We start from the raw sequence: 13,133 nt of genomic DNA, 5'->3' as shown, positions 1-13,133 counted from the left end.
GTGTGAGTAATAAATGGTGGGCTGCAGCGATTAGCCTCCCCTGAGCCCTACGCTGTTCCTGCAGGGTCTTGGTGTCAAAACCTCAACAGTTGCTAATATGAGAACTACCCAATGTGCATGAGAAGAAGAATCGTTCTCCTTTTCAGAAAAGGAATCCAGAAACTAGATTGTTTTTGCTAACTATTTTTTTTTTCGGTTGGGTTATGAAAGAAGTGCAAATCAGCAAGTGCACTAAGGGGAAAAAAGGAAAGAGAGTCACCTTAGAAAATAAGCATCCACTCGTCCTCAAGCTAAAAAGCAGCAGGAAGTGTTGGGAAAATAACTCATTCTAAGATGTCCGGATTTATCAAAGCACTTATCTGCACAGCATGGAGAAAACAAGCCCCTGTGTGTGTCAGTTCTCGGTGTGGGTGCATATGCCAGTGGGTATGTTTGTGTAGGGAGAGAAAACACACCTTTAGGAAATGTAAAGAGTAATATTATCTGTGGTTGCTGCCAGCAGAAAGAGTGAGTGAGATAAACAGCTGTCTTTTTTAATCAGGACTGCTGCACACTAGAACATTTAATGACAAAGTGCGCATTGACTATGGAAAGCTGGATACAGAGCTTCTTCAGAAAAATACGAGGGAGTGACCTATTATTTTCAAGTAGAAATTCAGAACTGCAATGTGTCTTTGTCTGGATGGTCTTCTCTAAACCAGTTACTTCTTTTCAACATGCTCAGTCTTTTAAATGCCTTTCTTTAATGACTTAAGTAGCTGTATCACTTCTCTTGTGATGTGGAACCGTGTGAGGTCCCTGGTCAAACCACACGTGCTGGACAATTATGAATGGAAACATTACAGGGAGGAAGAAAACAGGGCATATGTTTTTAATTAAAAGGAAATACAAGGGAAGTGATTTGCAGAATAACAAAATAAAGAAATTAAAGCTCTATTCCATAAAGTATATATTCTCACCCTCCTGAACTGGAGCAATTGTCATGTTTTCAATAGGTGAGGAATGCTTGGCTGCTGTAGGAAGTCTTCTGCCCATACAGTCACTTGTCACATGTCCTACCTAATATCTTAACCACTGGGATCCCCTGACAAGATTGACTGTCAGAGTTATCTTCTCAATAAAATAGATTTCTGTATTTAAAATGTAAATGAAACTTAGTTAAAATTGCAGGCCTGGACGAAGCTGCAGGGAGGTGGGAGGAGCATGAACCTCACAGTCAGAATCACATTGGTGGCACATGGGGATGCTAATGGTGTGAGGATGTGGCACTTGGACACTTCGTCCGCCCTTGTACATTGACTTTTAGAAAATGTGAGCCTAAAACGTTTCTCAGTTATTTAACGAAATGGAAAAACCACAGCTCAGACCCTCCCTATAAAGCCTGACAGTGCAGTAGAACAAAAATCCAGTGTGTGTTTTCCTGGTTTCCCTTTAGGTTTTTGGTACATGAATTTTATGGATATACAGGTGAGCATATCTGTACAAATAGACAATCACCATGTTCATCATAGGGGTTTTTTTTCAGTTTAATATAGTCTAAATTCAGACATGACTGATAAGAAATCGGTGCAGCAGAGCTTATTCCTAAACATACCAACACTTCCTTTGACTATATTAAGGCTCAGGAAGAAATACCTTAGACGAGTCATCTACCTCAGGTATTTCTGTGGTCTATATCACTGTAGTATCTAAGCATATCACAATATTTTAATATACTTGTTTCTGTATTCTCTGCTGGTATAAAATGGTATTATTCCCATTTTGACATATAAAAAGCATGACAGAGGTTGCCCAATTTGTACAGGGTAAGGAAAGAAGCTTGTTGAAAAACAGCATTGGGGTTGCACTTGCCTCTTCTAGGGGCAAAAGCCCTTTCTCCTGTAACAGCTTTGTGAAAGCTTGGGATTCTTGTCCTTTCTTGAGTAAATAACAAAAGCAACCTATTCTGACACAAAAGCTTTTGGTAACAAGACAAGTGTGTGCCTCAGGTAGATGATTTGTCCAGTCCATGTCGCTGGGGCTTCGGACACACTTCAGTGTGTCCACCAGATTTGGTAGGTTGGTGTGTAGTAAGCCTGCACCACAGTGGTGACTCCAAATGCAAGAGAGATGACACTGCAGAAGCTGTTTTTGCAGATAACAACATAAGTCAGAGCTGATTGATGCTTAAATTCTGTGTTTGTTTAATAACTCTGCAACTGGCAGAAGGATATCGCTAGGCACAGTGTCTTGGTGTAAAGTGGCATCCTTCAAAAGGTATCAGAGGGTGTTTATATACTTTAAGACAAACATAGATAATGTTTCTTTTGGATCTTTTAACAAACCCCTCTTTTTGGTGCCTACCTTAGTAGTCTTTTTCTGTCTTGCAGTACTCAGCCATCAGTATTTTTTCACAGTCCTCTTACACCCATATTTTTATTTTCCCCTCAGTCCCTTCATGTTTTTGACTTAAGGGCCAGGTACAAACCTTACAAAACTGCAGACATTGACATTGGCTTTCCTGGGTTTCGAATTTAACCTGTGCTGGAGATTGTCCCGTCCTCTGGACAGCACTAAATCTTTCCTGCCAGAGATAACTAGTCCGTGGGGTTCATAACTGTACTTCTGCAGAGAAGAATGTTTTGCCTTTGGAATGGACTAGATTGCGCCACATGGCAGGCAATTTCAAAACATTTTCGAGGAAAGCATCCCCTTGGGGCCATCTCAGGGCCTTCACAGGTAAAGGACATAGGGCAGCACGTGACACTATCAATTCACCTCCGTTGTTGTCCCAGGGAACAAAGCAGTGAGGCTCAGTGGGGTCACAGCCTTCCTGGAATGCAGCTTGAAGGGGGTCATTGTTCAAGAGGAAAGAGAAAAGGAAGGGTCTTCCTCTGGTTTTTAACTCCATAATTCAGGGAATTTATCCCAGACCACCATGGAAATGTCTGTGTTGGCCCCATTCAGAGACACTGTTGGCCAGCCGTCAGCTTTGTGAGCAGAACATTAAGCTGATGCAGCCAGTAGATTTTTCTAGAGAGAGAGAAGTGATTTGCTACAATGCTGTCTTTACTAATGTATACTCTTCTGCTTTCCATCAAACAGTCAATGAAGGCTCAGGTGAAACCAATCAAAAAGAGACATCGACCTGTGACATTTGCCAGTTTGGGGCAGAGTGTGACGAAGATGCAGAGGATGTTTGGTACAGTAATTTGCTCTACTTTTCTATTTTAATGAATGTTGTATTATTTAAAGATACTGTGGTTTAGAAAGCATTACAAATGTAAGAAACTCAATTTTCTGCATCCAAGGATTCATCTCAAAGTGAATGAGGTGGTTGTTATTCTGAAAAAAATGTATAAACCACTCTGGTTTATGATTTTGGAACATGCACAATTTAGACCAACTCTAGAAACACAGTTATCCATTTTGTTGCCATTATAACTTATGCTATTCCATCTGGGGTTTTACAGCTTCATACTTTGGTAAAAATAGAATTGGGAAAAATAATTGACCTAAAGCTTTCCCAGTTAGAAAGTATCATTAGTATTATCATCATGTTAATTCATGTGTGGCATTAGAAATGCTGGGAAATCTGTCTCAGTTTTTCCTAGTTACTGGAGTTGAAAACCTAACCCTCAATTGTTTGAAAAAATGAGACTGTGCATTTAGACATTTTCTCAATGGAAATGGTTTTAATTTTTATTTTTTAAAAAATGTTTCGAAATTATTCAGATTTTCATATTATTTTAAACCTTAATTACATAAGCTGAAGGTAAATAATTCTATCTACTCAGATTTTTTCATTTTGCATTTTGCCTAGGAGTGCAAACATATATTAGGCCAACTGAGCTAATAATGTCATTGTGATTTTGGAGCAGCCAATAGATCGAAAAGGTCGCTATTCACAGAGTTTTAGTTCTAACATTTCTTTAATGCTCTGCCTCATATTTCTATCTAAGTAACTAAAATTTAGAGAGAGAACAACATAATCTTGAAAATGTTAGAGCTGTCGTCTGTATGGTGCTTCTAAAGCTGTGGGCTAGTGTTAGAGACTGGGGCAGTGAGATGTCAACAAAGCAATATGGCCCAAGCTCTAATCGGTCAGTAAGAGTGGAACAAAGTGGAGTCAATGACTGAATGGTGAACATGATAAGTGGGCCCAGTGTTAGGCAGGTCACCTCGCCCAGGCAAGGCATCCACACACCGTTGGTCAGGTTGGTTCTAGTCTTTAAAACAACCCAACTAAACAAACCACAGAGTCCTTGCTCTGCCTCCAGCCATCAAAGGAAATGGTGGTGTTGAAATACTGGAGCAAGGTGCATCATGGTTATAGGTTTCAGTAATGTAATGAAATTTGCGAGTGAGAAATTGCCTAATGTTGACTTTGCTTAAGGAAATTACCCCAGGTGTTATGATTTTCATTGTCTCCTTGGCTGGTTGTCCTTGAGAGCTTTGGTGGTGCAGTGTAGAAACAAAACCATGGTAAAATTAATATATCAAAATTCACAGTCTAGTGCTCATGTTTTCATAATTAAGTGCACTTCCAAATTGGAAGGCAGGAGAAGAGAGGGGCAAGGAATAAAATTAGCTACAAGATAACATTATTAATCATAAGCACTGAGTAGCAGTGTTTATTTTTTTCCAGAAATAGCTTGGTAAAATTGGCTGATCCAACTTACCCCAGTGTTCCCACTGCAGATTTTGCACTAATTCCTCCCCTTTGAAACAACCTGGCTTATTTGGAGCAGTGTAATGACAGCAGGAGCTGAGGTTCTCAATCTTTATTGACAGGCAGTCTTTCTGCAGGGGAAGGTGCTTCTCAGGGCAGGAAGCAGGGAAGGGCATTTACTGGGAGGATGCCACCAGACAAACTGTTATGAGGCAGGAAAGCCGATTTCCAAACAGAAATACAAAGACCTTGTAAAGCCTGTTAAAAGGTCTGCTTTGAAGTAAACAGCTTCATATGCCCTAACAGAGCCCTGTTTTCCCATCCCTGCCCCCTGATTAGTTTTGGATAAGCATCTTTGTAAGAAATGAGCCTCCTGGATGTTAGCTTTTTCATTATTCTATAATGAACTATATATGGAGGTTTTAGACCACTCTTTCAAATGTATGTTAATTGAATTTTCATGTTTGGCACTAGACAGACTTATTTCCCCACTCCCCCTACCAAGATTTGGTGTGCAGAAAATGTCCTTAGATTAAGTGGGAAAAGACATTTCAGTTTATTATTCGATTGCTGTTTTTACGTGGATCAAATTTCAGATCTAAGCAGGGCTCCTTTAGCTGTCTCACCTGACTGATGAGGTTCGTGAAATCCAAGAAAAGGGTCAGCAGCTCCTGGTGGTCCCAGGACCTGTTATTACATGGTGATGAGCACGAGCCCAGCAACGGCAGTGAATCCATATCAGTCAGGAGTAGTTTGAGGGTGCAGGGACAGTGCCTGATCCATTCCAGGTAAGAGGGAGGCAAGCTGGTAGCAGAGCCAGACTTCAGAGAGCTGGGGATGCGAGGCTGGCTGTTCGCCTAATATTTCTAGGGTGCCAGAGTAGATCAGAGAAGAGAGCACAGGTGTGATAGCAGATGTGGTTGGGCTGCTGATAATTTAAAGTGACAATTGACATTATTCTACGTTGTCACAGTCTGTTATTTTGCAGAGCATTATCTCTGGTTTAACTCTTACTGTTTTTATCTTCTTTTTTTCTTTTTTTTTTTTTTTTTTTTTTTTTTTTTTTTTTTTTTTTTTTTTTTTTTTTTTTTTTTTTTTTTGTTATTCATTGCCAGTTGTCACTCATCTAAATTGTGCTATTGTACTGTGTCACCATTATTTTTAAATCTTTTTATTTGCCTAAAACCAGTCAGTTAATGGCTAGACTCCTGGGATTCTGATGGGGTGGGGGGGTTGGCACAAGGAGGATTACTTGAAGGGGTAAGATTTGTGTGAACGTTTTCTGGAAAGTATGAAGAAAAGGCAGAAAAGAAACCACTGTAATAACAGGTTTTCCATGGCGTGTGAAAGCACACATGTGTTATTATCCTATTCTGCAGTCAAGTATCATGAGAGCGAATGCAATTTGGCATTCCATTAGTGAATCTCTTTCTCTAAGTTAAAAACAAAGACTGTTCAGTTGAAAGTCTTTAACATCGTGCTACTTTAATATGTGAAAGCTTCTTGTCACTAAGAGGATCATGTATTACTGGCATTATTCCCACCTTTAATGCATTTTGCACCAGTGGGCTTCATGAATATTTAAAGCAGGGCAGTGGCTATGCTATTTAGCACTGGATTACAATCTATTGGTAAATCAGGCATTTGATGTTGCTTGCTTTGGGTTTTATTTCTGAGCTGGCCAAGGAATAATTGATTTTGTCAGACAGGGCTACTCAACGTAACACCGAGAGATACACTCAAAAGGAAGTGAAGAATGAAGCATAACATTTTGAACTGGGGTATATTTCTAAGATCTTCCAAAAAGCACCTATGAAACACTGAATGTAAACAGTGCTCACCAAATGGAGTGCCTGCTCTCTGCTCAAGTGGCTTAGTTTCAGTGCAGAACCACATCAGAAACCTGGATTCTAGCATTAACCTCCTCCATATGGACCACTTAGGAAATAAGAGCACTCCATACACTGGGACAAGCCAAGGTTTGCACGGATACTGGGCAGCTATTTCAGAGGTCCACTGATGTGTCCAAAGTGGAAGGAGATAAATAATAGGAAAGACCCTTCTGTTGAATTTCCTGTTGGAAAACGCTGACAATAGAGAGGACAGGAGTATTTTCTTAAAACCAGATTAAAGCCTGCAAGCCTCTGACTTGCAGAGTTAATCAAAATCAAAATGATGAATTGGGGTTAAATATGCATGCTTTCCCTCGGAATTTCAATATCAGCAGGTCAGCCAGCAGCAGTCTCAAAGTGCAGCATTGCCCACAGTAAGATGCAGGTTGCCAGCTGTAAGACAGACATGCAGAGTTGTGTGCTGCGCTCAGAGAGTGCTTCCCTTGCAGCCTGGCAGTGTCTGAGGAGGTGAGGAGGTCATCTCCACAGAGTGCTCCTCTGCCTGCCCCTTCCTCCCTCCTGGGGGTTGCAGGTAGAGGAGAGAGGCAGCAGTATCTCTGGCAGGAGGTGCCTAACCCTGAAATGGGTCACTTAGGGGTTTGCATCAGTGACAGAAGTTCTGCTGTTCTCTGTATCTCCATCCCACACACCCCAGGGACTCCTCTTTGTCTGGGTGTAGGGTGCTGTGCTCTCCATAGGCACTGTGCTTGTGGTGGGCAACTTTCCTCCCTCTTCACAGGCCTGGCCCACACTGGATGGGCCAGGTGGATCCCACCAGGCAGGTCCAGCTCAGGAGAAGATGCTGAAGCTGTTCTGTGGGGACACTGGGTCCCTGATGACCCCAGGCTGGGAGCTTGGGGGAGGCATCCAGGCCTGAATGAAGGAGCTTGGCATGTTCGGTGTCTAGGTCAGTGGGTGAAGGAAGGAGTGTTGTTCCCAGGCATGCTGTGTGGCTGAGTGGTATTCCCATGTGAGATGGTGACACTGCAGCGTGATTACAGCAGGTCCCTTGTGTCCTGCACTCCTTTCCACATGGCTGGGACAGTAAACTCCGCTTACCCAAGGCAGACAGGCACATACACAAAACAGATAAAGAAGATGAACTGCCTTGGTCCCTTGTTTCATATTTTACTGTTAATCAACTGATACATCTAGTTTGGGTAAATGCTCCTATAAGACAAGTGAACAGTCTGCAGCTCATGAGGACGACAAAACCACATTCTCATGCAAATTAGTTGCACTGTACATGGGAGATATCTGTGCAAATCATGCAGCTGCCATCTGCAGCAACCCCTATAATCAATATTGCTCTAGCAATCAATATTTATCTTTATTATAGTATAGAAAGAAAACATATGAAAGAAGCTAATGGTTTTGCCAGCTTCTCAATCCCCACAGCAATTAGGTCAGTCAGCTTTGGGTCCCTTCCCCCTTCCATCAGTTGCTCTCAACCAGAGCATTTGCAAACAAGATGCTGTACTGATATAAAGTACTAAAAGGTAGTTTGAAGTCTCACATACATTACACGGGTATTGGCTGCTTCGTGTTCAGCGGTGTGTATAATAACTATGTGTGACCTACTTGTTCCAGATGCAGAAACAACGAGCTGCTTTAACATCTGCAGTGTCCTGAGCATTGCACAGTAGATATATTGCTGTTTTCTGCTTCTTTTCTTTTTCTTTTAGTGAAAAAGTAGATCTCTGTTCGTGGCTGGGTACAGCACTTAAACACACAAATTGGACTTGTGGTTCAAATAAACACGGAAATGGAATCAAATCATTAAAAATACACAATTCTGCAAAAACTTAAATTTCTGCTTAACTTGAGATCATTCCTAAGGCATGAAGTGAAGCTGCTTCTGCAGAAATCTTCACATGAAGATTAATAGTCGTGTCTAATAAGAGGCCAGGCTAGGGTTTGCTGAGGGTAGTAAAGGCACTGCAGCACACAATCTCTGCATTGCACAGCAACAGATGACCAGCAGTCTTACGCTCATGTCACTTATCTGAGCCCCAACCTGATAACAGAGCTACCTCCAGTGCCTGCCCGGAAATCAGCCCAGTTCTGTCTCTGGTAACTGCTAATGTTTCCTTTGGTGCGTGTTCTGTGGTTAAAAGATTTTGAAATAGAGGGAAAGCAGCTGACTTCCAGGGTAACTGTTGAGATGCCACGTGGAGATAACCGTAGAGACAGCGTGCAGTGGGCTAAGAGTCAGCAATACTGGGAAAAATTTTGCCTAAGCAACTGGACATTGGTCATTTAAGGGTTTGCAATGAAAGACAAAACATGAGGAATGTTAGGCAAAGCCAGATAATATCTACCTGTCTGTATGTTGTGTTTTAATTATTAAGCCTGCTCTGAGAAAGGGTTGGTTTGGTGGCTTCTGTTGGAGTCTAGTCAGCCAGATCCTGCTGCCTCTGGGGTACGAGAGCAGCCTGGGGCTCTGGAAAGAAATGCCATATGAACTGGCATAAAAGTGAGAAAACTACCAAAATATAAAAGAACTGCTGTCCACAGCACAAACAAGAACAATGTTGCAGCTGCTGCAGCTTAGGTGAAAGCATCATGTTAAACTCAGAAAATAAAGACCCCAGGTCAGCATTGCATGAACGCCACAGTTCCTGTCAGGTAAGCTACTGAGATATTTTAGGACTCTTTCAGAGGGCAGTTTCAACCTGAAACTAGCCTAGGTGAAATAGTAACTTTGTACTCCACCATAACTAGAGAAAGATCTCCACTGACTTCTACAATACCTTAAATCATGCCAAAGTTATGTGGCTTTCCTCAGAATGATTCTGCAGAAAGAGGAGAAGATATGGAAGAGAATGTTAACTTTATTTTCAGCGGATGTTTCTCTTAAGAGAAGCTTATGGTCCAGTTCTGCATTTCACAGAGGAGGACAAGGGACTGACCACCTTGTGTTTCTAAACTGATTGCACTCCTAGTGGCTTGGCTAGAAAGTTAATGCTTGGGAAAACAGTGTCTTGTTTGGCCATCTGGTGAAATTGTTTTCTTAACTAAACCCAAATAAAACGTATGTAAAAACCAGCCATTTTTCCCAGTCAGGTGAGTTTCACAAAACTACCTTACCATCTCTGCATCCTTCATCCTTTGCCAAAATAGCCTATTTAATTTTGAAGTGAGACTGATTCCCAGCTCCTTAAGGGTGATGGTTTGGAGAATTTGACCTTTCTTTTCTATCCACTGAGTCAATGCAATTCTTCAGAGGCCTGTGTTCATTTGAGTAAGTCCTGCCTTTCCAGATTCTCAGGATTTATTTTCTTAATAACATTCTTTAAAAAAAAAAAGCAAACTTGTTTTAACATAAGCCAAGATTGTCTGGAGTTACTTATACTTCATAGTGTTTTATTACCAATACACTTTGGAACACTCTGGTAAATAATTCAGCCTACACAAAGAAATTGGCTATATTTTCTCTATACATCGAGGAAGTCTGTCATGTAGACTATATATCACAGCTCTAAATGTTCTCAGATAAATGCAAACCCACATTGTATTCCATCTGTACTACTCACACAAGTAGGTTTTTAGGGACCTTATACGACACATCCATCTCTTATCCAAACACCAGAATCCCTAACATTTGGGTTTGTAATAAAAAAGACATTTTTTATCTTTTGCAATTACAGCAAAACTTGCTGTGTGTCCAGGGAATAATACCCTACACAGTCATAAAGCTTATAGGTTTGGTTTTTTTTCCTTGTGCTCCTCTTTTCAGATGCTCATCCAGACTTGCTTTTCAGTTCAGAAGGTGAACTTGCAGTTTATGGAAGTCATGAAAGTTATTCCACTGACTTCAGTGAAACAAAAGTTCTCTCCTTCTTTGATAACTATGGAGTAACTTCTCAGTGGAGCCTTTTGGTGGTAGAAGGGAGAACAGACTCTGTTGGAGTGTAAATGCTCTGTCATTCACACAGTGCAAAGGAATGACTGGGAAATTGTGATGATAAAAGCAGAATTTGCCTTACTGACTGCTTCGGTTGCTTCAGAGGAAATATTGATTTGTGAAAAGCCAAAAATAACTTCTGAGATTTGGGGGGGGTTTTCATGTCTTACAGTGCCATGCTCCTGTAGGAGCAAGACAAAAATTCTTCTGAAATCTAAGGGGAGGAAGGCTTGTAAGACGTGTAGTCATCATTTGTCTTAACAATTACTAGTTTGTCATCATCAGAGTTGGGGAAAACAGGTGCAATATTTTAAAAAGTGTGGCTCAAAACAGCCAAATTTTCCCATTAGATTTCTATGACCAAAATACCTACCTGTGTAGTGTGGGGATGGGAGACATGTACGTATGGAGGGATGGCTGGTTGTGGCAGAGAAGGCTGGAGGGATGGGTGGGGAAAGTACAGAGGACTGTGGAAGCAGGGAGGTAACATAAAGCTGACTTGAAGCTAGTCCAGTTTGTTGTTTTCTGGAAAGTGGGGAGGGGCTGCAGTGGCTGCCCATGTTCAGGGGCTCAGGCAGAGTTTTGGAGCTGCTAATCACAGGTGAGAGGAAGATTGTCCTCACCTGCCTTCCCTCTGCCTGGCTTTGAGGCTGGAATGGCACACCCAGCGTGAGCAGGTGAATGAAACATTTATGTGGTGGGGGCGGCTGGAGGATGTGTAGGGTAGCAGCTCGTAAGGCATTGAGGTGGTGTGGCTGTGGACTGTGTTCTGATCTGTACCTGTCATAGGGGTGCATGTGTGTGGCTCAGCATTGTGTGACAGCCACAGCATTCGTACAACATATGCACATGACAGCAGGGTGGAGAGCAACCATTCGATGCGCCCAGTTTAATAGGGGAGGAAACGAACCCAAGGTTTTCGGGAATTTTTTACTCCTCTGCCACCAGATGGGACTGTGGTTTTCAGTCCTAGGGAGGAAAATGTCGCAGCCTTCTGAGCTCGTGCCTTTGTTTTCGTTGGGAGGAATGTTCCTGGCAGTCTGTTCTGTGCTCTTGCTGTAATACAGGGTGTTGTAAAGATCATGCCTGGCTCCCGACGCTTTGTGGGAGGCGCACAAAAGGGTCCCTTTGGGCTCTGCAAGGGCAGAGCGGTGTGCAGGTGCTCCGAGGCTTGGTTTGTTACCCCATGGTTCCATTGGTTGTGTAACCCCGTGGCTGGGAGAGCCTGAGCTCGCCAGGCTGTGAAAGTGCACATAAGGGATGATAATATGATAATGCACATCAGATATTAATGCGCATTGACACATAATCATCTGCGTACATTGAGGCATTACAGCATGAAAGAGCAAGCGCAGAGGCCTTGGAGAGCAACGTGCTTTTGCACCTTTTTCTCCCTCCTTGCTTTCTCTTAGCCTTGTTATTTAAAAGTAAGCGTTCCTCCCTCCCTGGCCCCCCATTTAGCCAAAGTCATCCCCCAGTGGTAAACTGAGCGGTGCCTTCACGACGGCCTATTTAGTCGCAATAAAAAGCCGATTGGCCTAATGCGCAATCAAGAAAGGAGTGACATTTATTGCTTCAGTTTTATGATGCTGTGAACTGAGCAAGATTTGGAGCCTTACAGTGCCTTCAGGGGGCAGGAGATCACCAGCAATGAATTGTATTTATACCTTTTCCAATTTCCTACCAGCATTTTAGCAATAAATAGACTGTTGTTATTGAGTTTTATGTAAGTATGTTTACGAAAGCAGGGATACAACTTTGTAGCTCAGAATTACATGTGTTGGCTAAATAGATCAGCAGAGAGAATAACTATGTAAAACACTGGGAAAGCACTTACCAATTTATTATCAAATGTCTTAATAGAATGCTTCATCTCTTCCATCCCACTTTATGTTACTATTAAAATAGAACTGCCTCCACTGCAGAAGGTCAGAGGCTCCTTCACACACCCATGTTGGAACATCAGGGGCCACGGTTTGTTCACACATCTAAACCATTAAAAATACATCCCATGCATTAAATATGAGCCTGAGGAAAACTCAATAGTAGCTGACGCACAGGGCTGACCTCAGCTCTCACAGCCCCTGCGGAGCAGCAGGTGTCCCTTCCTCAGAGTCCATCTCCTGCCCTGGTCGCTTCCCACTTGCAGGCTGCAGCTAAAAGCCTGTGTGAGATGTCCCCAGACATACAGATTTAATTGCTGTCTCTCAGCCTGCCCATTTTGTAATGAAGCTCTCCCTTGTGGAGGAACATGAGTGCCCCAGGGACACCTGTCCTGGTCAGTACTTGCTCCTTTCGAGGAGCTGCAGGTGGATTCCACTGATCTGTGTCCCAGACCTGAAGAAGGTTACTGTCATCTCATTAGTTTGCTGGCAGGGGTATGTCCTTCGGATGGCACTTCACTTCCTTCAGTCACCTGTCTTCCTTCCCTGGCAGCAGTACTTTCCCTTGGGACTTGATCCCAAAAGCAGCCAGTCACTGTGGTCATCATGAGACAGCAAGAGAATAACAGAACATGCTGACCTGGAAGGGACCCACAAAGATCATCAAGTCCAACCCTTAGCCCTGCACAGAACCATCCCCAAGAGTCACACCATGTGCCTGAGAGTATCATCCAAACAGTTTTTGAACTCTGGCAGCCTTTGGGCTGTGACCGCTGCCCTGGAGGGCCTGTTCGAGTGCT

At 42.6% G+C, this 13,133-nt stretch overlaps 1 protein-coding gene across 1 annotated transcript in view; it reads left to right on the top strand.

Moving 5' to 3' along the window:
• Positions 1-13,133, top strand: part of TMEFF2 (transmembrane protein with EGF like and two follistatin like domains 2) — a 127,156-nt gene that overhangs the window by 71,253 nt on the left and 42,770 nt on the right. The window contains exon 5 of the mRNA XM_027883750.1: positions 3,085-3,181. Within this exon, the coding sequence (XP_027739551.1) occupies positions 3,085-3,181 (97 nt within the window). The remainder of the gene's footprint in view (positions 1-3,084; positions 3,182-13,133) is intronic.

This window comes from Empidonax traillii, unplaced genomic scaffold (assembly GCF_003031625.1).
Source record: "Empidonax traillii isolate 1590-97213 ecotype Southwest subspecies unplaced genomic scaffold, ASM303162v1 scaffold134:size1062425, whole genome shotgun sequence".
Classification (NCBI taxonomy): Eukaryota; Metazoa; Chordata; class Aves; order Passeriformes; family Tyrannidae; genus Empidonax; species Empidonax traillii.
Note: the sequence above shows the minus strand (reverse complement) of the source record. Positions and strands in the feature narration are given on the sequence as shown.